Below are 25,370 nucleotides of genomic sequence, written 5' to 3'. Positions count from 1 at the left end.
AACTTCGGCTCCCAGGCCTAACTGGATACTCCTGGCTATATCTGGCAATATCTCTTTGGGGTCCAGGTCCAACGTGGCCAGGTTTGGGGGTGGGGCAGTAGGTGATTACTTCAGGTGGTGGTGGTGGATCTCTGACATCTGAATTGACGGTCAGATCAGCTTCCTTCCATCAAAGTCATTCTGCTCCAGGCCTTTCAAAGTGAAAGAACTGATAAGGTGGGAAGCTTTATCTGACCTGAGTCTTCCTCAGGGTCTACTCCAGCAGTCCCCAGAGTACCTTCAGGTGGGTCAGGCCAGAGATCCCTGAGTCCTGTAGAAAAGTCTTGTGCTTACAAACAGGCATTGTCAAAATCCAAGGGCTTCTCTCTCCAATGCTGACTCCACTGTTGTTTCTTCCCGGAAGGATTTACAATTCTAAAAACCTGAGGCAAAAGAGGTTCCTTACCTCCCCTGTACCTGTTCCGCAACCTCTAACTCTTACCTGGAGCATAGCCTCTGGGAAGAGCAGGGCCCCAGGAGTCAGCAAGGGTGATAACTGGCAGCCAGGCTCGTGGATCTGACAGGTCCTGGGAGTAGATGGAGGGCAGAATTTGGAGCTTTTCATGCTCCAGCCCCTGTTTGTGCTGGGCGGGTCCATTGTGAGGGTGGCCCAGGGGACACCATCTCTGGCCATCCTCTCTGGACTCTACTTTGATTGTGACATCGCCATCCTGCCAGAGGACCCCAGGGAAGACAGTGAATGCACTCTGGGCAGGGTTCCAGATGCAGGCTTCATCTCAGCAGGGAGGCAGGGTCGGCAGGCTGGTTTGGGGAGGGCAACATGTCTGAATTCACATCTAAGGAGCTCCTTGGCCTTGACTGCCCTCACCCTTGATTGATGGCGGCCTTTTCAGGCATGAGGAGGCCTAGGAGCAGATCCTCTTAAATCCACCCTCTGATATGGGGATATATGTATATGTATAGCTGATTCACTTTGTTATAAAGCAGAAATTAACACACCATTGTAAAGAAATTATACGCCAATAAAGATGTTAAAAAAAAAGATCTACCCTCTGACCCACGTAGTTTTTAGTTCTGTGCTGGGACAGAGAGTAGACAGATGATCCCTAAGAGTGGTTACTCCACTACTTCCCAATGTGTCTGAAAATGTGCCCCAGGATTTTTCTGGTAAGGAGCTCATTTCTCATTTTGATGAGGAAAGCTTGAGCTCTTCCAGCAGGCAGTAGTACTGGGGGCAAAGAGAAATCAGCCAGGGCTGAGGTAGTCCTGAAGAACAGCAATAGGGTCAGCCACAGACCAAGAGTAATCACAATAGAAATAGCCACCACTTAGCTAGCACCTCCTGTGTGCCAGACCCCAAGCTAAGCACTTTACAGGCATGGTTCCACTTAGTCCTCATAACAATGCTAGAAAGGAGGTGTTATTCCCATTTTCCAGCTGGAGAAACTGAAGCTCGAGAGGTGAAGTAATTAGGCCAATTACGGGAGCACTAGTGTTAGGATGCAGGTCTGTCTACCTCCAAAGCTAGACTCAACTGCTGACCTGTCTCCTTCTGCAAACTCTTCCCAAAAAAGAGGCAAAGAAACTATTTTCTTATCTGTCACCATCGGTGATAGGGTTAAAGAGAGAACGGGGAGAAGGGAGGACTTTGAGCCTAATGTTACCCAGATCAGCTTTTGGATAAGGCAACCTTGACTGCTTGGCCCGTCTAATCTTTAATGAGACCCACTGGGAGGCAGCTGTTCTGATTTACTTCTAACTATTTTGCAGGTGATTTAAGTGAGGCCATGGGGGCCATCAAGGGGAGTCCTTGGGGTCTGTGGCTGAGCAGCGGTTCTGAGGTGGGGCTGCTAGATATTATATAGAATGTCCGGTTCAATTTTAATTTCAGATAAAGAATAATTTAAAATATATAAGTATGTCCTCAATATTGCATGGTGCTCTTCTGGGGGCTCCTCACTCTGGCTGGGATCCTGGTACGTGGGAATTGGGGTGGGGCTGGGGGGGTCGCTGCTTCATTTCTCACCTGAGTCTTAGGCCCCTCTATGAACTTGTGCCTGTGGGAGCAGGAGACGGTACTGACTTCTGGAGACTGCAGCATCTGTGGCCACTGGACGAGGTGGAGCCTCAGTTTCTCACTCTGTGAAATGAGAATGGTGGATGTGGATGCAGTCATATGGGGTGGTTGCTTTGCACACCTCTTGGGCAACAGGGGTAGTGTTCCATCTTTCTAGGAGGCTGTAGGGGCTCCCAGGAAGGGGGAGGGCACCAAGTGAATGATTGAATTCCCTTTTTTGTCCAGGTTGGGGTCCCCAGAGCCTGGAAGCCCCGAGCCTCTCCTCGGTGGCTCCTGTGACTCCCGGACACTTGCAATAGCAGTCTTGCTCAGCAAACAGAGTGGGAATAGATGTGGGACAGGAGGAGGCACAGGAGTTGTGGTGGCACCAGGGTGGCGAAGGGCTAATGGGAGCACCTGGGTCCGGTGAACCTGGAAGTAAGTGAAGGGAAAGAAGGGGTGGTGGAAAAGGGAAGAGGGGGAGATGGGGGAGACAGAGGATAGGGGAAAGAGGAGGAGCATCCTGAAGCTCAGAGGACGTGGTGCTATTGATTTTCCTACCCCAGTGCATGGGCATGTGTGGGGATGAGGGCAGGTCGGAGCATACCTAAGTCTGTAGCCCTTCGTGCTGGGACCAGGGCTGTGCTGCTCTTGCTCTCCCTTTGCCACTGGGCAGCCCTGCAAGCATGACTTCTTGCCCTTTTGGATGGTGGCTGCTGCTTTTTGAGGCATACCATAAGGGGAGATGGGCACACGCAGAGCAGAGGGAGACAGAGTCCAGAAATGTTCTTCTAAAGAGGCCAAGGAATCTCTTTATCCAATGATTCAGGTGTGATGTGCCAGGTCAAGATGGGTGTGGGGGCCTGATTTATCTGTAGCTTTGTACTTGCACGTACTTAGATGTGAAAGTATTGGCTGTGAGGACTGGTGCCAGTGCATGGGAGTGCATGCTTGTGTCTCTGGCACATGTTACCTTGGCCTACGAAATGTGACAGTGAGTGTGCTTGAAATGTGTCTGCAGCCCAGAAAACCTGAGTGCAGTCTTTTCCCCTTCCCAGAGCGGGAGTCTGGAAGTGCCTGCAGGTCTGCGGCTGCAGGTATGTGGGGGGGCTTTTGGCAGAGGTATGGGGGGCACAGGCATTATAGAACAGAGATTATGGAGGAAGCAGTTGCTAGACAGTTCTTATATAGCTCCTGTTCTGCTTCCCTAGCCTCTTGGGCCCTGGCTTCTCCAAAGGCCCTCTGGCATGCCCCTTATTCCCATCATTTACCCAGGGCCCCAGGCTGATTTTCTGAAGGGGAGCAGTGCCATCTGGTGGCAGGCTGAGGCTGTGCCAAGGGGAGGCAAGCTGGAACCTGGGTTCCCACAGGGATCTGCGTTTCAGGACCTCAGTCAGTGGGGAAGTCACCACCACACTGGCTAGATCATGGAAAAAGGGAGGGTATCTAAGGCTTGAGTGCTCCATTCTCATGCATTTTGGATTCATGATCCAGGGAGGCATGGCAGGAAAGTCAGGTGAAGGATTGCTTTAGCACCGATGTAGGAAAGTTATCAGTCCAGCCTGTGGACCCATGAACCTGGGCCCCATTCCTTGGGCCACCAATCTGGGCTCAGATTTCTCATCTGTGTAGGCGGCAAACTGTACCTACCCTGTGGGGTGGTAGTGAGGGTTATATGAAAAAGAGTGGTTAAAACACTTGGCTCAGAGCTATATAAAGTCAGAGGTAATGGTAGTGGCCATTACAGGCAAAGTCCCAGAAGCACAAAGAAGAGAGCTATGTGTTGTGGCAGGTGAAAGCGTTGCAGAGAGGTGGCACATCTGCCACACTGCCACCCAACATTCTAGAATTTTGTGCCTGAGTATCACCTGTTTCAAGTTATATACTTACGAGGAGGGAAGTCTCTTTTCTGGAAAGCGGGGAATGGGGTCCGGTGGGGAACAGAATCAAGAGACCCAGCACCCAGGCTCTGGCTAGCTTCTTAATCTAGCTATGGAACCTGAGCATGGCAGACGGCTTGCTGTGTCCCATGTTCCCCATGTGAAAGTGCTGACTGTGAGGACTCCGTAAAAATGCACAGAAACTTACTCAGGACTCCCAGAGATAAAGGCTCGATAGGATCTTGTCAGGGAGAGATTCTGCTTAGCTGTGGAGTTTACCTTTCACGTCTCCAAAAAGGGATCCCCAAGTCAGAGTCAGGAGTCATTCTGGTTCTGCTGCTAATTGGTTGTGTGATGTGAGTCAAGTCACTCTCTCCGGGTCTCACTTTTTCCAACTGCAAAATAAAGGAATTAGATGACCTCTGAGGTCAGCTCTGCCTTAATCTATGTCCTTTTGAGTTTTTCCTTTTCTCTGCCTCACATGTAATACCTAGGATAAATATTTATTGATCCTACAGGCTAGGTCTTGAACAGGAAGACCAGAGCCTTCTGCTTAATGACTGATGTGATTTCTCATACACTTCGGGAAATATTTTCTTAGATCCTGGTAGGTTCTAGGTATAACGGGGCCAATAGGAGAATAAAACAACGGCTCTTCCCTGTCACACAGGGCCGAATAAAGTACTGGGAAGGTATCCAGCCGTTCTAGCTTTGGGCTGGCAGAATCGAGTCTCTCGCTTTTCGCTTCCGCCTTCCTGAGCAGCCAATGAGTACGTAGCAGTTCTCGTTTACACTAAAAACTACAAACCCCAGAAGTCAACGCGCGGGCAAAACTGCTCACACGCCAATCAAGACTTGGTGGGCTCCGCCCCTAGAGGCGGAACTTCATTTTCCACGCGACTTCAGCTCGTAGATATTCCTCCGCTCGCCCTGGCGTTCTCCTCCCGCCTCCTGCCAGCAAGCCTCGCGCCAAGTCGGGTGATGCGCGCGCGCGCAGCGTACGTAGCGAACGAGTGACGCATAATATGTGGGCCGCTCCGGAGTCGCGGTCGCGTTGTGTGTGAGTGAGGGGGAGAGAGTGCGGGACCAGAAGCGGCGTGTGTGAGCTGTGGCCGCTGGCGGGGTCAGCGGAGAGCGGCGGAGCCGCCCGGGAAGGTGAGTGGGGAAGGGAGGGAGACGGCTCTGTGGCAGGGGCGCGAGGAGACAGGGTGCATGGTCGGGCGGGAGAGTGGGCGCCGGGCTGGGGGAGGGGCGGCACCTGCCTGGGCCGCTGGCTGGGAGGGGGCGGGCCGGGCCTCCCGGGGGGCTTGGTCCGGGGCCTGACAGTACTTTTCATCCTCCAGATTCTTGGCTCAGGGGCGGGGCCTCCACGTTCTTCCTATAGTCCGCAAAAGAAGCTTTCCAAGAGTAACTCTTCCGCCCGGATTGGGGGGCAAGGGTGTGCCCACCCCTGTCTTGGGGAGGGGCGCCTCTCATTCCTCTCATCACCTTTTACCTCTCAGTCCTTCCAGTCTTCGTTACGTACGGGCCGGGGGGTGGGGGTGGGTGGCTCCATCTTCCATGTCGTATGGCGGTCCCCTGCCCATACTGTGTCTCCGCCTCTAGCTCCAGTCACTTGGGCCGGCTCTCTCCTCCTTCGGCCGCATGCCACCTCCCCTTGCACCCGCCCGGCTCTTCGTCCGGCGAGGGGGGGCGGGCTCTCTGGGCACTCCTCCCACACATACACACCCCCGCCCCCATGATGGAGGGGAGGAGTGGAAGGAGAGGTGACCGGGTCCTGCAGCTTAGAGCCAAACCTTGGAGTGCCCGCCAAGCTTCCCGGGATCCTGTTTCCGGGGGTTACAGTCGCTTTTAACTGGATGTCAGGCATTTGCTTAACTCCCTCTTCCTAGACGGTTTGCGTCTCACTTCCTCTTATTGCACTGTTAGCGCTTGGCTTTTGCTTGTGCTGAAGAAGTAGTTTTGGTCTTTTTGAGTCCCAGATGACTCGTCCTTGACTATGTCACGTTGGCCTCAGTTTTTCCTTACTGTCTTTTCAATGAAGCCTTTTAATTAGTCTACAAGTTTTAATTATTAACAGCATCTTCCTGTTCTAAACGCTTTGTTAATGTACAGAGTGAGGGGTTCATTGGCAGTGTTGTCCTGTAATCTTGTCTCAGTTTACTTCTAAGGTTTTTTAAGCTTGCATAATTAGACTTTTTAGGAATCGATTTGCTATTCTTCTTGACGCTGTCAAGATTTGGGTTTTGTATATTACACTTATCCATTTTCGAGTGGTGATATATTTTTGGATGTAAAGGAAATAATAGATACAGAATTTGGGAACTATGAAGGAAATCCTTTTATGATCAACGTTTCTTGAGTAGTTGCTGAGCACAGTGTTTTACTATGTTATCTGCTGTACAGTAGTTAAACTTTATTGAGGAGGAATCTGGTGGAATGAACCACATGTTGGTTTGGAGTGATTGAAGTTGATTTGTTACCAGTGTTGTTTCTGTCATGGTCATGGACAGTAATAGAGTATTGTTATACATGATCTAATATGTTATACTAATTATTAGGTAAATTTTACTTGAAGCTCCAAACTTGGCTTTTTTCCCAGTGGGTTTTTTTCTTTCTTTTTTTTTTTTTTTTTTTTTTTTTTTTTTTTTTTTGCGGTACGCGGGCCTCTCACTGCTGGCGCCTCTCCCGCTGCGGAGCACAGGCTTCCGGACACGCAGGCCCAGTGGCCATGGCTCACGGGCCCAGTCGCTCCGCGGCATGTGGGATCCTCTCGGACCGGGGCATGAACCCCTGTGCCCTGCATCGGCAGGCGGACTCTCAACCACTGCGCCACCAGGGAAGCCCCTTTCTTTTTTTTAAAAGAAGAGTGCTTACAGGCATTTGTTTCAGAATTTAACCTTATGGGAATCCTTAACGTGAACTTTTTTTTTTTTTTTTGCGGTACACGGGCCTCTCACTGTTGTGGCCTCTCCCGTTGCGGAGCACAGGCTCCGGACGCGCAGGCTCAGCGGCCATGGCTCACGGGCCCAGTCGCTCCGCGGCATGTGGGATCCTCTCGGACCGGGGCATGAACCCCTGTGCCCTGCTTCGGCAGGCGGACTCTCAACCACTGCGCCACCAGGGAAGCCCCGCGTGAACTTTTTTTTTAGGCTTTGGGATAGTTTTTGCCAAATAGGCCATATAGTATTGTGTATTAGAAGAGAACAGGTTTTATGGATTAACTCAGAAGTTACAAAAGGTAACAAAATAGTGGAAAATGGTAGACCTAGGATAGTAACATATAGTGACAAAAATCTTCTACCTTTATCCTTCAGAAGATCAGTTACCTGCCACAAAAGTAATAGTTATTATCCGTTTCTTATATATTCTTCCAGGGACATACACAGACACACACACGCAAAAGCAAAGAGTGTTCTTTGCTTTTCTCACTTGACAGTGTACTGAGAGTTGGTCCAAATTAGGAAAGGAAATTCTTATTAGTTTTCTCCTACTTTATTTAGTTTTGGCTGGGTTGGGTCTTTGTTGCTGCACGTGGGCTTTCTCTAGTTGCAGCAAGGGGGGGCTACTCTTTGTTGCGGTGCATGGGCTTCTCATTGCAGTGGCTTCTCTTGTTGTGGAGCATGGGCTCTAGGTACACGGGGTTCAGTAGTTGTGGCACTCGGGCTTAGTAGTTGTGGTGCATGGGCTTAGTTGCTCCGCGGCCTGTGGGAGCTTCCCGGACCAGGGCTTGAACCTGGGTCCCCTGCATTGGCAGGCGGATTCTTAACCACTGTGCCACCAGGGAAGCCCAGGTTATGAAAATTCAGAATAATGTAAATAAATTACTTAACCAGATGTCTATCTCATACAGATATTCAGTAATTGGTAACTATTGTATCACTATTAGGCCATAAATTCTGCATGTAAAATGAAATTGAATGGAAAATGAATACTTATTTATCCATCTAGATTCAACACTTGTTATTAATATTTTGCCATGCTTTCTCTTAGTAGGTAGACGTGGTATATATTTATTTTGTGGAACCATTTGAAAATAAGTTGCAGACACAGCACCCCTAAATACTTTGGCAGGCATCCTTCAGGATAAAGACTTTGTTTTGACCGCACTGCGTGGCTTGCGGGATCTTAGCTCCCCTACCAGGGATCAAACCCAGGGCCCCAGCAGTGAGAGCGCCAAGTCCTAACCACTGGACCATCGGGGAATTCCCTCTACATATTTTTTGTAGGGCTTTATATTATTCCATTGTATGGACAGTGTTATCATTTAACCCTCGCAACAACTATTTCCATTTTACAGATAAGGAAATTGAGATTTGGAGAAGTTAAATAACTTGACCAAGATCTCACAGGTATGTTGGTAGAGTTGGGATTTGAATGCTTGAACCCCTTTTCTACCAAGTACCAATTGAGTGGTCTTGGGGACTTCTCTGAGCCCTTTTCCTCATCTGTAAAATAAGGGCAGGGTGGTTGTGAAAATTCAGAATAATGTAAATAAATTACTTAAACCAAATGTCTATCTCATACAGATATTCAGTAATTGGTAACTATTGTATTACTATTAGACAGGCCATAAATTCTGCATACCACCTAAAGAACTCACTTTGGAACATGGTGAATTGAGTAATGTACCTTCACTGTCTTGTCTATAACAAGATTACTGCACCTTTTGCATTTTGTTAATCTTTCATTGAGAGTGAATAAAGATAATTTTACTTCTTCCTTTCCAACTTGGATGGCTTTTATTTTTCTTGTCCAATTGCTCTGGCTAGAACTCCAGTACAGTGTTTAAGTGGTGAAAGCAGGCATCTTTGTCTTATTTCTGATTTTAGGGGGAAAGCTTTCGGTCTTTCACTATTGCATATAATGTTAGCTGTTGGGTTTTTTTTTGTGTGTGTTATGCGGACCTCTCACTGTTGTGGCCTCTCCCATTGTGGAGCACAGGCTCCGGACGTGCAGGCTCAGTGGCCATGGCTCACGGGCCTAGCCGCTCCGCAGCATGTGGGATCCTCTCAGACCGGGGCACGAACTGGTGTCCCCTGCATCGGCAGGTGGACTCCCAACCACTGCGCCACCAGGGAAGCCCACTTTAATTGATTTTCATATGTCAAACCACCCTTGTATTCCTGGGTTAAATCCCACTTGGTCATGATATCTAATCCTCTTAATATGCTGCTGCATTCATCTTTCTAGTATTTTGTTAAGGATTTTTGCATCTATTTTCATAAAAGATGTTGGTCTATAGTTTTCTTGTGATGTTTTTATCTGTCTTTGGTGTCAGGGCAATGCTGGCTTTATGTAATAAATTAGGAAGTGTCCCTCCTCTTCAATTTTTGGAAGAATTTGAGGATTGATCTTAATTCTTCTTTAAATGTTTGGTAGAATGCACCAGTAAAGCCATCTCTCTCCTGCACTTTTAGAATGTGTCTTAAGAGATTAATTTTGTTGTTACCACATATTACTACTTTGCCCAGTCTCTAGGTCTCTTACCTTAGCATAAAATTTTACTGTTGAAAAAAATTGGTTAAATTATTGCCCCTCTCTACCCCCTGGCTAATACTCCTCCAGATTGGCAAGGTCATAAAAACGAGGAAAGACTCAAAAACTGTCAGAGACCAGAGGACACTAGGGAGACATGAAAACCAAATGTCATGTAGTAGCCTGGATGAGATATTGGAACAGAAAAAGGACATGAATGGAAAAGCTGGTGAAATCTGAATCAAGTCTGGAGTTTAGTTAAGATAATGTACCAGTTTTTGGTTTCTTAATTTTGACACCGTATCACTATAAAATAAGGTAACATTAGGGAAACCTGAACTGAGTTAGGGGTATATGGGAATTCTCTCTACTATCTTTGCAACTTTTTTTTTTTTTTTTACAAATCTATAATTATTCCTATTAAATTTATTTTAAAAAATGCATATATAGTTAGTAGATTGCAATCAGAAATACAGCCTAGGTCTTTCAAGTTAAGGTCAGAAATCCATATTAGTTGGTCACATCTGTAGTATATCTTTGGCTAGAAAGACTGAAAATGTGGATTCTTTGTAGAAAAGCATTTTAACTTTTTTTTCTTTTCTCTTTTGGAAATATCCTTTGGAGTAAGGGGTAGCTCAGGTGACATGAATCACTCTACTATTAGAATTGCGTCAACTTGATTAAAACATAAATGTTTAAAATTTCGAGAGTTGGTGGTAAATATATTTCTTTTGGTCTTATGGTAGAAGAGTGAACAATAATCCTAGATGAGCTAGTAATGCCTTTGTGGACTGAAACTTTTTACAGAACAGTTGCTATTTCTGTGAAAATACACATTTTGCATGGCAGGATTTGACATTTTGATCCTAAGACTGCTTTGGCAAAGAAGTTGATCTGTAAACCATCTAAACGTTTGGGTCTCATTTATTCCTTTTGGAGTTCCTTATAAACCTCTCTTCTCCGTGTGGATGTCACATGCGGCTCCTTCAGAGCCTGTCTCACGTCCCTGTCCTTTTGTACCCCTGGGCTGATCACTCAACCCAGCAACTTTTTATGCCTTTCTCCAGCCTCTTATCCTTCCAGAAGATCAGCTAGCTGTGAGACAGATTAGGAAGGCTGAAGGACGAATGGGTTTATAATATTCTTTCTCAGCTTTCATGTTGGTAATGATATCCACTTCAGTTCTTGATCTGTTGTTAAGAATTAACAGGAATGTGTTGCTTATCTGTCATAGAACTTTCCCTGAAGACTTACAAGAGCAAAATATTTCTGGGAGTAGTTTTTGCTGTATTCTGTATTTAAAAAAAAAAAAAAAGCCTCAAAGTTTTGGACCTCAGACATCTAGACTTGGGATTATTATACATGTGGTGTATAGGTACAGGTTGTAGAGTGTTCCTGTGAAACCTTTCGTAAGCTGAAATGACTTGAAGAGGCAATTACCTTAGGGCACATCTTGCTCACGGATGTACAGAAATTGAGATAAAGCACAGATGCTCACAGGCACAATTCAAAGCTGTAGCAGCTTGCTGTTGAGTGTAGTTCCCATGGAAGGAGCTTGGCGGGGCCACTCTCACTGCTTGGGGTGCATACTGCATTTATAATGGCGCTGCAAAGCAAACACAACGCTGTTTTTGCTTTTCGCCTTTTTTCGTAAAAGCAGAAGTCCTCTTCAGATTTTTTTGGGTTAACGAAACCAGATACTAACGTAGTTCTTTCATAAAAATGAAATGGCATAAAGCGAACTTCTCTGAAAAGCAGGGATACCTGTATGTGTGTTTCTGAGGGGAGAAAGGAACCATAGGTTTTGTCTGATTCTCAGGAATTCCTGATCCTAGAAAGGTTAAGAATCATGATTTTGATCCAGTACCCTGTCTCATTTGACAGTCTAGCAAACTGAGGTTGAGAGAGAAGAAAAGACTTGTCATGACTTGATGAGTATCCAGGCTCCCAATCCTGGGTTTCCCACTGTACCACAAATAAAATTATCTACAGGGTCCAAGGGTTAAATTTCCCATGCTTTTAGTTATTTCCCTTGCTTGTGCATCCCTTTTTTCCTCCCTCCTCACTTTTCTTTTCATAGGAAGTATGTCAAGTTTATTTGCCTGTGTTCATTTGTGTGTGTGTGTTTTTCTTTTTTTTTTTTGCTTCCTTAGGCCAAGTCATGACTACAGTAGCGGTACATGTGGACTCCAAAGCTGAGCTCACTACCCTGCTGGAGCAGTGGGAAAAGGAACATGGCAGTGGGCAGGACATGGTACCTATCCTTACGAGGTATGAACAATTAAGTTTCTTTTTTTTAAAAAAAGGAAAAATTGGGAATTCCCTGGCAGTCCACTGCCGTGGGCCCAGGTTCAATCCCTGGTTGGGGAACTAAGATCCTGCAAGCCACACAGCGTGGCCAAAAACAAAAAAAAAAAAAGGAAAAATTGGAGAATGTTATAGAACATTTTCACTTTGTGAATTCTTTTTGGTTTTTTTCCATAGAAGTTTTTTTAATGGTTCTACTTAATAAAATATTTGTTTGCAGGAAGAAAAAAATTCCCCCAAAACCAGAAAAGCATTTTTAAAGCAATTTTCCAAATTACAATGTTAAACTCATCTCCAGCTCTGTAAAAGTGTATGACACGAGATCTTTAAAGTTTCACTGCGTTTCAGGATTGTTCTTGGAAAAGATACTCTGCCAGAAAATCAATGGGGTCATTGGGTCTGACCTTACAACACTCATTCAGACCCTGCATAAGCATTGGCATAATGTAGGCCATTAAATAGTTTCTCAGGAGAATAGAATGGGCCTTCAGTAATTCTCTTTCTTCTCTTTTCACTTTCTCTAGTTTATTCTCACTTCTCAGAGCAAAATAATTTCTGGCTACCCAGATGAAGCAAAGTGAGAGAGAGGAAGGAAGGAAGGAAGGGAGAGAGGGAGGGAAAGAGAGAGAGACAGAAAGATGGAAGGAAGGAAGGAAGGAAAGAAAGGAAGGAAGGAAGGCTCACTTCATGAATTCTCAATCCATTTTTTTCCCTGTCAGAACTAGTCTTTTATCTCTCTACTTCTTGAACCTTGTTAAAATTTCTTCCCTTTCCTCTCAGGCCCTTTTGTTGTCATTCTCTTTCCAAGGTTCTTCTCCTGCCAATGTTTTAGCGCCAAGGTTTTGTTTGTGGTTCTCTTCTCTCTTCAACCTAAGTATTCTACCTAGATAGTTTCATCTCTGTCCATGATTTAAAAAATTATTCTCATGTTAACTTTCAAATTTCTATTTTCACTTCAGACTCCTCTTTTTAAAAATTTCAGACCCATTTCTCAGCTGATTGGTGTACACATGTTTACCTGGTTATTCCACAGACACCTGAAACATACTGTGTTCAAAATAGAGCTTATCATCTTCATCCTACCTCCCTCTTCATTCACAGTTTGTGCTTTTGTACTCCCTGCCTTGGTGTAAATAGTTATAAACTAAAAACTGAAAACCATTCTCCCTAGTGTATTCCTTTACTAGCACAACTTAGTCACCAAGCCTTGAGGGTTTCTGCTTCCTCTTCTTCCCCATTCGCACTTATTTTATTAGGTATTGATCATGTCTTGACTGGCTCATTAGGCAGTGTGCATTATCCCTCTGTCTACAGTTTACCCTCTTCTAATATATCATCCCCTTTGCTGAAAGATTTATCTTTTTCATACACAAATCTGATTGTCATACCTCAGCTCATAATTCTTCCCTGGCACCCTTTTCCTTCAGAATGAAATGTAATTTAGAGTGGCCTATGAGGCCATTTATGATTTAGTCTGTACTTCCTTTTTCTGCCTCATAGTGTTGTTCTTCAGAGAGGAATAGAACCATATTTTCCAGTGTCTGTGTGCCTTTACACTTGCTGTTTCTTTGGCCTGAAATGCCTTTCCTTGGTATATCTGCCTGGCAAGCTCTAGTCCTTTCAGGAAGCAGTTCAAGAATCATGTCTTAGGGCGTCCCTGGTGGCGCAGTGGTTGAGAGTCCGCCTGCCGATGCAGGGGACATGGGTTCGTGCCCCGGTCTGGGAGGATCCCACATGCTGCGGAGCGGCTGGGCCCGTGAGCCATGGTCGCTGAGGCTGTGCGTCTGGAGCCTGTGCTCCGCAACGGGAGAGGCCACAACAGTGAGAGGCTCACGTACCGAAAAAAAAAAAAAAAATCATGTCTGTAAATACCATATGATATCACTTATATGTGAAATCTGAAATATGACACAAATGAACCTATCTATGAAACAGAAATGGAATCATGGACATAGAGGTTGCCAAGGGGGTTGGGGGAGGGATGGAGTGGGAGGTTGGGATTAGCAGATGTAAGCTTTTATATATAGAATGGATAAACAACCAGGTCCTACTGTATAGCACAGAGAATTATATTTAATATCCTATGATAAGCCATAATGGAAAGGAATATTTGAAAAAAGAATGTATGTATATATATGTATAACTTAATCACTTTGCTGTACAGCAGTAATTAACACAACATTGTAAATCAGCTATACTTCAATTAAAAAAAATCTTTCCCCCATTTTAATTACCACTTGTATTATAATTATCTTTTTACATGTGTCTCCTCACTAAATTGTAAGTCTTTTTTGAAGTCAGGTACTACTCATTTTTATTGGTGTCTCCTTGTGTTGCCTCAGACACTGACTTGCCCAATGCTTGGTACATAGTAAACTGTGTGGGACATAATTTTATTGAATGAATGTGTTAAGGAAGAAGAGAAAGTGAAAAAAAAAAAAAGGCTGGGTTGGGATGCCCATGGTTTTTCTGAGCAGGAAGCCTCTGGAACATGGGGCTCTTTAACATCTAATCTGTAATATCATAGCAGAGAAAAAAAACTTTGTTTATGCAATGATCTATTCTCTAGGGATAAAGAGAACTGTGATCTTATGACAGTTTAAACAGGGATAAATGCTTTGTTCATAATTGCTCTTGATAGATGGGGAACATGTGAAAGTACAGTTTTTTTTTAGGGAAAGGATTATTGCTGACTGGTGGAAAGTGGATTTTCATTTGTAGAGGCATTGGACATTAAGAACTATTAATCGCAACCTACTTGAAGTGCAGCCACAGTGAATTAAAGAATCTTAAGTATTGTGCATTTAACGTGTGTGGATTATTGATTGATGTACCTTTGAAAGGAGGAGAGAGTCGTGAATGGGGATGATAGTGTTAGTGGTAGATTCATTTAATTGCTCAAAAGATATAAAATATAAAGTATTTTTTAATACTTTATTTTCGGGAATTCCCTGGTGGTCCAGTGGTTAGGACTCGGTGCTTCCACTGCCGGGGCCTGTGTTCAATCCCTGGGCAGGGAACTAAGATCCTGCAAGCTGCGTGGTGAGGCCAGAAAAAACCCCAAAACCAAAAAACTTTATTTTCAGGATTATTTCATATTAATTGTCATATTTGACACTGAACTTTGTCATTATGCTGTGGTATTCAGCAGTGCAAAGCCTAAATGGAGGGACCCTATCTTCAAGGAGATAACCATCTGGGAGGCAACTAATGGCTCCAAAAAATGCATAGTAGTACAAAATAGCATATAATGAAGTGCTAGATTGGCAGTGTGGTTTGTAAATATTCTAGGGGTTAGGAGAATGGAAAGAATTTGAATGAGTCCATTTCTTCTATTCATTCAACAAATGTTTGAGGACCTTTTGTGTGTCAGAACTGTAGGAGACACTTCTCTGAACCTCAGCTTCTTCATTTGTCACTAAAAGTGTGAGAGCTACATTGTTAAAAGATAGCCGCCATCCTCTGAGCTGCTTGCAAAAGACTATAGGACTTCCCTGGTGGTGCAGTAGTTAAGAATCCGCCTGCAATGCAGGGACCACGGGTTTGATCCCAGGTCTGGGAAGATCCCACATGCTGCGGAGCAACTAAACCCATGCACCACAACTACTGAGCCTGCGCTCTAGGGCCCGTGTGCTGCAACTACTGAAGCCCGTGCACCTAGAGCCCGTGCTCCACAACAAGAGAGAAGCCACTGCAACGAGAAGCCCGCGCACCACAACAAAGAGTACCCCCCTGCTTGCCGCAGCTAGAGAAAGCCTGTGCGCAGCAACAAAGACCCAGCGTGGCCAAAACAAACAAAAAAACAAAACAAAAAAACCCAAAAGACTATAGCCAGGCAGTAGAAAGCTAAGGTTAAAATACTGGGTTTTAACTCCAATTCCAGTGGGCTTTCCAGTGTAGGATGTGGTAAAGGTTCCTTGGAACAGGGACTTAAAAGTTGGTAGAATATACCTTGATTGAAAGCAGAGACAAGGTTTTCTAGGAAAATTTCAAATGTGACTGAAAAATGTATCTAGGGGAGAATGAACTGGGGCATGTTTTTGTGGCAGTGAGGAAATGGGCCCTGCCAGAGTGGAGGGTGAATATAAGGTAGGAATGGAAGATAAAGTTATATGGAGCAAGATCTTAAAAAGATCTTTAAGGTTAGACTGGGACTTTAAAAGACAGTAGGATGAATTCAAAGTATAGTTTATTTTAGATAGGGGCAAAACTCTTAACCATCCTTCAAATTGTGGATCTGTTAGTTCACTGGCTATTTCCTAAAGTATCTTCACATCTGTCATCCCTCTCACCCTGCAAACTGGCTTCAGTTTGGGTGTACTGCATGAAAAGCAAATGAATTTCAGGCCTACCTGCTCCTTTACTGACTATTTTTAAAAATGATCTTTTGGCTATTTTCCTAAGAAAAATGTACAACTCTATAACTTGATTGACTTTTTATTTTTTATGTTGTTTTATTTATTATAATCAAGACTTCGACTTAATTCTGTGAAAAAGGGACTGGCATTGCGCCAAGCTGTATGAGCTTAACCCAGGTTTTGTGTTTTTTTTTAATATTATTGAGATATAATTTATAGTCCACCCACGGTTGCTTGATTCTGTGGATGTGGAGGGCCAACTGTACTATGCCATTTTATACAAAGGACTTGAGCATTAGAGGATTTTAGTATCCCTGGGAGGTCCTGGAACCAATTCTCTGTGGATACTGAGGGATGGATTGTTTACTTACAAAATCATCACCTAGATCAAATTATAGAACTTGAGTACTACCTCCAGAAGGCTCCCTCCTGCCCCATTGCATCAATATCTACCTTAGATTAATTCGTTTTCTATTTGTTATTGATTCCCAGTTTCCATAGGAACACCACCTAAATAGCTCTGACTTAAGTTCTGTTTTAAGCAGACTACATATATTAACTTTTACTTCAGGGAAACTCTGTAAGATAGGGACTGTTATCCTCATTTTACAGATTAGGCGCAGAGAGGTTAAATAACTTGACCGAAGTCACAAACAGGGGAAGAGATATGATTTGAACACTGGCCATCTGGCTCCAGAATCCATGTTTTTAACTTCTGCTGTGCTATATTGCTTAGTTTCCACTGAAGATACTAGTAGATCTTATAATATGTAATTTAAAATACATTTTATGTGATCATCCTTTGTGGCAAAGAGAGTTTTCAGAGTTTAGGGGGAAAGGTAGAAAAGGTAGAAATACTTTTGAGGCTTGATGGGGAAAAATATACCAGAGTGGGCAAGAATTTTTGCAGGGAGCTTAACCCTTAAGACTAGAAAGTATGGTTTTGTGGAAATAAAGCATGCAGGAAAATTTGAGTTAGGATAGAGCATCCTAGATACTGGAGAGCATGAAAGCCTTTTATTTGCTTGTCATTATAATAGGTTAAAATGTCAGTCCTTAGGGTACTCAGAAAGTGATTTTTCTTATTTCAAAAAAAAAAGTGTGAATAAAAAAGAACAGTTGATAACTTGCAACAACATGGATGACTCAACGTGCTGAGTGAAAGAAGTCAAACATAAAAAGAGTATATGTGGAGCTTCCCTGGTCGTGCAGTGGTTAAGAATCCGCTTGCCAATGCAGGGGACACGGGTTCCATCCCTGTTCCGGGAAGATCCCACATGCCGTGGAGCAACTAAGCCCGTGCGCCACAACTACTGAGCCTGCGCTCTAGAGCCCACGAGCCACAACTACTGAAGCCTGCATGCCTAGAGCCCGTGCTCCGCAGCAAGAGAAGCCCACGCACCACAACGAAGAGTAGCCCCTGCTCGCTGCAACTAGAGAAAGCCCGCACGCAGCAACGAAGACCCAACGCAGCCAAAAGTAAATAAATAAATAAAATTAAATTAAAAAAAAAAGAGTATATGTGATTTCATTTATATGAAATTGTAGAACAGGCAAAACTAATCTTTAGTGAGAAAAAGTAGGTGAGTGGTTGCTTAGGGCAGGGGTGGGAACCTGGGTGGGTGGAAGAATGTTACAGGCTGAGGTAACAGCACCTAGAAAGGTCCTGAAGCAGTTACGAGTTTGGACTCTGAAGAGCAGGGAAGGCCATGTGACTGTAGCTTAATAAAGGAGGGGTGGAGGAGTACAAGAAGTGGTCATAGATGCAGACAAAAGCCAGGTTACTGTAAACCTTGCAGTGCTTGGGTTTAATTTAAGTTGAGGGTAAGTCATTGAAAGTTGGAGGTGTATTGTGTCAGGTCAAGCATGGAAGCAAGAAACAAGGAGACCAGGGAAAAGTCTATTGCAGGTAGTCCAGAAGTTGATAAAGGTGGTCTGGACAAGGGTAGGAGTGGTCAAAATTTAAGGAAATGATTGAAGTCAGGAGATATTTTGTAGGTAGAGCTTATAGGAATTATTGCTGTGGGGAATGGGGAGAAAAGGACAGTTTTAATGTTGACTCCTTGTTTTTGGCTTCTGAGGGGATAGTGCTATTATTTGAGACAGGAGAGTTGGAGAGAAGAATGAATTTGGGAGTGGAAGCTGTTTTATGAGATAGTTGTTGAGGTCTTTATGTTTGTTAGGAAAATACCCTTTTTCTAATTTTTTGCTTTTATTTTGTACCTTGATTGTTTGACTATTGTAGGTAGTGATACATTTTTTTTTGTATGCTTGTCTAGAATTGACCCTGTCTTCTCTTTGTGCTAGGATGTCTGAATTGATTGAAAAAGAAACTGAAGAATATCGTAAGGGGGATCCAGACCCATTTGATGATCGACATCCTGGTGAGACTATGTTCTCTTAAGCCTGGCTCTAATTTTCTTACAAAAGAAAACTGCTTAGGGCTTCCCTGGTGGCACAGTGGTTGAGAGTCCACCTGCCGATGCAGGGGACATGGGTTCGTGCCCCGGTCCGGGAAGATCCCACATGCCGTGGAGCGACTGGGCCTGTGAGCCATGGCCGCTGAGCCTGCGCGTCCGTAGCCTGTGTTCCGCAACGGGAGAGGCCACAACAGTGAGAGGCCCGTGTACTGAAAAAAAAAAAAAAAAAAGAAAACTGCTTAATATAAGGAATATTTTTCAATTGAAATAGAATTTATTTGTTAAAATATTGCTCAAGGTGGGGGCAGAGAGGAAAAATAAATTCCTGGAAAAATGGAAATACTTTTAATATTTACCTATTAAATGGAAGATTACTATTACTAGAAGCTAACTTAAAGGAACTAAATTATATAGATATACCTTATTGACTCAGTTGATATGATTACAAAGATTTAAAAAGAGAAAAATGTTCTCTCTTTCTGACTTTTAAACCAAAAGATGTTATCCTCTGTGCCTTCATTTTTCTAACAACAATAATTATCCTTTTATTAATGGGGAGATGTGGTTGAGAATGCATTCAGTGCCTTGCTTTTACTTATGAAATTGATGCTTGGAACCTTGAATAATGAATGAATGGATTTCTTGATGTCTACTTTAGTGTTCCAACAGCTAAAATATGCCATCTCATGTTAATGTGGTTTTCTTTTGGGCCAATTTAATTAGAGCCATGACAAACCAGCCTGCTTTGGCATGGAATTTGCTATAATACAGAACTGTATGGGACTTGAGACTGCTATTTTATGTTCTCTCTAAGGTAGCTTACCAGTAGGCAAAGCTTATGTCGTGTGGGCCCAACACTGCATATAAATTTTCTCTTTATAAAACCAGGAGTTGTTTTTGAAGAGAAGAGTCTGAGATTTTGTATGTGGAGAGATAGTGAGAATGAATGGGACTTACAAAAATAAGAACATTGTATATCCACCCAAATGTTCCGGGGTTTATTTCTGTTTCTTAGACTTTTATTCCCAAATGTAAGTAAGCTAAGCATTTCAAATTGAGTGTCCAGTTGTTTATGTGATGTTACCTGCTGCTCTTGTCCTAGACATCCCCACTTGTGACTTTGAGAATGGCTATTGAGCTAATATCTTCAGTAAGGCAATCAGAGCATGAAATAGTAGGAAAGTGAAAAGAAACTAAGTTAATTCATGGGATTGTGAAAAGAATTCAAGAGATGATCATGCTTAGTGACATTGCCTTGGGAAGGATGAAATGGTAACGAGGAAGAAGGGAGAGAAGAATGCCTTTTTTTCAGTAGAAATTTAAAGACAATTTTTTTCCTTCCTAACTCTTATGATAAGTCATATTTGTCATTAGGCATAATTTCTATTAATAAAAATAAGGGTCACAGTTTCATCTTTTATAAAGAGAGAAAGTTAAGTAATCTGAGGTCCACGTTTGTTTTTATGGTACCATTCTCTAACTTCTGTTTTTGTGAATTACTTTGGGATATTAATTACAGCTTGGTAAAAACTTTATATCAGCAGCTTATATCTTTTCTTCATCCTAAACTGTATCCTTTGACTAAATTTGCCACTCTGAGAGGAAAATTAAATTGATGATATCTCTTTTAAAAGCGAACCAGTAATTTTCCCAACCATTAAGTAATTCTTTTATATTTAGGCTGTGTGTTGAGTAAATCCTAGGTTCCTGGCCTCCTTTCTTTCCCCAGGAGCTCAGAAGTTAAGATGACCAAGTTTATTTTATCTTTAGAATTGGTGATTACTTGGCGGGATTCCCCCTGTGCCCCAAACCTGGAGTGTTCATTACAGGTTTGAGGACACATTTGTACTGCTGTTGGCATTATAGTTGAGAGATTGGACTTGGAGCCTATCTTCTCCAGGCCACTCATCAAAAGAAGCTGTGCTTCCTTCCTTTCTTTGGGAAGTCATGGGTTTTCATTCTTTTAGGCTCCTTTATGATTCTTTTGTAGACCCTTGTATACTCTTAGTGATGCTGGTCTGGGTCTAGTGCTCATTTATTTAATTCAGCATTGATGTGTAGGCAATATGCTGGGAGACGGGAATGTTAGAGAGCAGTGTCTCAAATTTTTTATTGTCATTTTTAATTTTAAAGAATGTTCCTTATGAAATCTGATTCATCAAAAGAATCTTTTCTTTGTTTCTGTTAATTTTTGCTGGCCTTTTAATAGTACTTAAAACAACCCAGGTGCCTTTCCAGAGGTTTGAGTAGCTTGACTGGGATGACTTACTCATTCCTTTGTTTGTTCCTCCCCTCTTCTTTTGGTAGGTCGAGCTGATCCAGAGTGTATGCTGGGCCACTTGCTGAGAATACTCTTCAAGAATGATGATTTCATGAATGCAGTAGGTTTGCTTCTTACTTTTCTCTAGAGATTATCATCAGCAGATACTGTACCTTTATTGTTTTTTTTGTAAATAGTCTGTTTTTTCCTGAGGCCTTGACAAAGTTGGGAATAGAGTGGGTAGCTTTATAAATTTGGTATTGGTTCAATGAAATAGACTAATCATGGACTTCTTTATTACCAAAGTCCTGGTTGTGGCCAAGGTGTTTTCTCTTTGGTGTGTACTTTGTTCAGTTGAATATTGGTGAGGGTTCCCAAGGCATCTGTGCTCATTCTGGGGTGAGATGATTTTGAGTTTGGGAATATAGGAGTTCTCTTGGGTTCTTGAATAGAAAAGTAAGAGTGATATGTACCATATGACTCTGCACTGACACTATGGGTGTGTGCATTGGGCATGTGGAGGGAGAGAAAGTGCCTTATTTAACTCTGGTCTGTTGAGGAGTAAATGAGGGTAAAAAAAAAAAAAAAGTATGTATTACTCACAGCTCCTGAACATAGTAATTATTCAATAAATTGTGGCTGTTAGGTTTGATTTTGGAGGTGGAATAGCATGATGCTTGAGAGCATGGGCTTTGGGGTCCATGTTTTGGGTTTAAGTGCAGCTCCACTCTTCATTGACATTTTGATCTTTAGGCAACTTAAGCCTCTCCAAGCTTTATTTTCTCAAAGCTTTATTTCCCTAATCTATGAAATAAGGATGATAGTTCTTACCTTAAAATGTTCTTGTAATCCTTGAATGAAATTAAACATGAAAAATGCTTAGTTCAGAACCTGGCACATGAGGGCTCAGTAATTATTAGCTATTATTTTTATCTGTATTATATTAATTCCCAATTTTATTTATCACTGGTGTCTCTTCTCTGCTTCAGATCACTTCCAGCTGCCTTCTAGACATTCCCACATGGATATTTCCCACAGGCACCTTGAATTCTGCATGTCTCATTGTTTGCCCCACAATCTGTTTCTCTTATGCTCTAGCTCAGTAATGGTGTCCTTTCCTAGCCAGCTGGAAGTTATCCTTTATTCCTCTAAGCTTTCTTATTCAGTGAGCTTACAGGTCTTATTGTGCCCTCCCCCTTAACCTTCACAAATCCCTCCACTTCTTTCTGCCCTTGTTGTCAGACCTTAGGTTAGCTACCACCATCTCTCGATACTGCAATAGCCTCTTAATTGGTTTCTCTTCTTATCTTGTCCCAACCCATTCTTTACTTATATCCCGAAAATCTTTATCAAATGCAAAAAATGATCATGTCATTCTCTTGCTTAAAATCCATTAGTGCTTTCCCATTGCTCTCAAGACAAATTTTAAATTTTTTATTTTGGTTTATAAACCCAATCTCATGGCCTCTGTTCTCTCATTTTCTGTTCCTGACCTTTGGCCCTCCTCTCTTTCCCACTCCTCCTTAGCTCTTCCTGCTTGTCCTTCATGTTCTCACTTGGAATCCCTTCCTCTCTAAAGCCTTCTCTGATTCCCTTGCAGAGTTGTAGGCTTCCTACAGGTTTCTGTAGCATCCTGTACTTATGATATTTGTTTTTCCAACTGTCACCTCTTTTGGATAATGAACCCTTTGATGGTGGGACTGTGTCTTATTCACTGTTGTATACCCAGCAATAGAACACAGTGCCACTTAGAGATCCAGTATTTATTTGATGAGTGCCAAAAGGAAAGTTTTATTGATACATTTATATATATAAAATATAAAACTCAAAATTTTTCATTAACTATTGTCAAGAATCAGGGAGGGGTGAGGGGAGGCTTATCTTGCCCTGTTTTATCCTTCTGAAAAAGTGTATATGAGGATGGGGGTGTTTTCTTTGTGATACCCCTTGAGCTTGAATTTCTATGGTTGCTGAGTTGTTTTAGGGGGATTTGACTTTAAAGTGGCAGAAGAAATTATATGGTATTATCATGGCTCAGCAGGATCATAACTATTTCTAATAATTACAGGTTTAATTAGTAGTGTTAGGTATAGTCTTCTTTAATACCCTTTAGGCAAGCTATGGGAATGTATTAAGGATTTATTAGTCATTATTAATTTGATTGGGTTGAATTTCAGATGAGATGTACTCCTTTTCTTTACAGCTGGTGAATGCATATGTGATGACAAGCCGAGAGCCCCCTTTAAACACTGCTGCTTGCAGACTCCTACTGGACATCATGCCAGGGCTAGAAACTGCTGTCGTCTTTCAAGAAAAGGTACTTACTAAAAAGAAAAGTCAACATTTTATTTTTTAGTTGAATGCTGATCTGTTTTTCTTTGTTAAAATAATTGTTATAGTTTTTTCTTATTATAGTAGTAATCTATATTATAGAATCTTAAGAAATTAAGACAAACAATAAGAAAAAGTTTTAAATAACTATTTTAGTGAGTACTTGCTGCTTGGGTGCTATAGTCTTTTTTAAAATCTTAAGATCATGTTTTTAGATATGGATTTGTGGATTTAACGATTTATGATCTTATTCAAACTCTTATTCCTTTTTTTTTTAATTGGAATGTAGGTGCTTTACAATGTTGTGTTAGTTTCTGCTGTACAGCAGAGTGAGTCAGTTATACATATATATATATCCACTCTTTTTTAGATTTCCTTCCCATTTAGGTCACCACAAGAGCACTGAGTATAGTTCCCTGTGCTATACAGTAGGTTCTCATTAGTTATCTGTTTTGTATATAGTAGCATATATATGTCATTACCAGTCTCCCAATTCATCCCACCCTCCCTTTCCCCTTGGTAACGATAAGTTTGTTTTCTACATCTGTGACTCTATTTCTGCTTTGCTAATAAGTTCATCTGTATACCATTTTTGTAGATTCCACATATAAGCGATACTATACGATATTTGTCTTTCTCTTTATGACTTCACTCTGTATGACAGTCTCTAGGTCCATCCACGTCACTGCAAATGACATTATTTCGTTCCTTTTTATGGCTGAGTAATATTCCATTGCATATATGTATCACATCTTCTTTATCCATTCTTCTGTCAGTGGACATTTAGCTTGCTTCCATGTCCTGGCAATTGTAAATAGTGCTGCAGGGAACATCGGGGTGCATGTATCTTTTTGAATTATGGTTTTTTCTGTGTGTATGCCCATTTTGGGATTGCTGGGTCACATGGTAGTTCTGTTTTTAGTTTTTTTTTTAAGGAACCTCCATACTGTTCTCCATAGTGGCTGTACCAATTTACATTCCCACCAACAGTGTAGGAGGGTTCCCTTTTCTGCACACCCTCTTCAGCATTTATTCTTTGTAGATTTTTTAATGTTGGTGATTCTGACTGTTGTGAGGTTACCTCATTGTAATTTTGATTTGCATTTCTCTAGTAATTAAGACTCTTATTCTTAATGATGAGTAGTCTTCCCCAGTGATGAGGACATTCTGTTCTGAGGAAGGCTGTCCTATTCTTGACAGTATTTAATATTCACTTAGTTAATGTTTGAAGGCTGTGCTGGGCTGTGTTTTATGCTATGTGCTGGGAATATTTTGTCAGCAAGATAGGAGCTTACATTTATATATATATTTGGAAGAACAGAGACAAACTGATAATTTCAAGTAAGGATAAGTGCTTTGAAGACCAGAGAATGGTAATTTGTTAGTGACTGTGTGTATATTTCAGTTGTCAAAAATTAGTTGCTGTGTTTTTAGAAGTAATGTTGATATTTTGTCTCTTAGCGTTAAGAATTTGCAGTGTGAATTGTGTATGCTATATAGCTTTCTTTGCTTTTAAAGACACTAAAAATTTAATCTTCTGAAAAAATCTGGAAGTCTCAGTATAGTTAAATGCATAAGCCAAGTGAAAGATCTGGAAACAGATTTTCTTAACTTTTAAGAAAATTTTATTACAGAATTGTACCACATAATGTATTTTAGAGATTAACATTGTTATTAATGCTATAGTTTGCAGTATTATGTAGACTAGATTTAAAAATCTCTAATTAGCTCCCACTGTGGGAGACCAAAAAAATCTATCTCCTGTCAGAAATGTTTTAATGTGAATTCTTTTTTTTTTTTAATGTGAGTTCTTTTGAAAAGCATGGTGAAAATGAAGCACTTACAGCAGTGTATTTGTTATATGCAAGATTTATAGAAGATTACAGATGATTTTACTGTGCTTTGTAAAAGTTTCTTGGTTGTCATTGTAGGAAAATCATCTCTGATTCTTTATAGTTTTATTGTTGTATGTTTAGAATGAAGTGAATACCCTCTGGATGTTGGAAACATGAAAGGGTATTTTGAATAATAAAGCTTTCTGCAAGAACAGTTTTATATTTTTATTTTATTTATTTTCAATAAATTTATTTAATTAATTTATTTATATTTGGCCGCATTGGGTCTTTGTTGCTGCGCGCGGGCTTTCTCTAGTTGAGGCGAGCGGGGGCTACTCTTTGTTGCGGTGAGTGGGCTTCTCATTGTGGTGGCTTCTCTTGTTGTGGAACACGGGCTCTAGGCGAGCGGGCTTCAGTAGTTGTGGCTCATGGGCTCTAGAGCGTA

The 25,370-nt window shown here is 42.2% G+C and overlaps 1 protein-coding gene across 4 annotated transcripts in view; it reads left to right on the top strand.

The window, feature by feature from the left end:
* The first annotated feature begins 4,968 nt into the window (after positions 1–4,968).
* DCAF1 (DDB1 and CUL4 associated factor 1) overlaps positions 4,969–25,370 on the top strand; it is an 85,878-nt gene continuing 65,476 nt past the window's right edge. For all 4 annotated transcript variants that reach the window (XM_024746485.1, XM_024746486.1, XM_024746484.1 and 1 more), the window contains exons 1-5: positions 4,969–5,091; positions 11,568–11,685; positions 18,387–18,463; positions 20,807–20,880; positions 22,963–23,076. In XM_024746485.1, the coding sequence (XP_024602253.1) occupies positions 11,576–11,685; positions 18,387–18,463; positions 20,807–20,880; positions 22,963–23,076 (375 nt within the window). In that variant the 5' untranslated portion in view covers positions 4,969–5,091; positions 11,568–11,575. The remainder of the gene's footprint in view (positions 5,092–11,567; positions 11,686–18,386; positions 18,464–20,806; positions 20,881–22,962; positions 23,077–25,370) is intronic.

Source organism: Neophocaena asiaeorientalis, unplaced genomic scaffold (genome assembly GCF_003031525.2).
Source record: "Neophocaena asiaeorientalis asiaeorientalis breed wild unplaced genomic scaffold, Neophocaena_asiaeorientalis_V1.1 scaffold251, whole genome shotgun sequence".
NCBI lineage: Eukaryota > Metazoa > Chordata > Mammalia > Artiodactyla > Phocoenidae > Neophocaena > Neophocaena asiaeorientalis.
The sequence above is the reverse complement of the archived record's forward strand: the minus strand, read 5'-3'. Positions and strand labels throughout refer to the sequence as shown.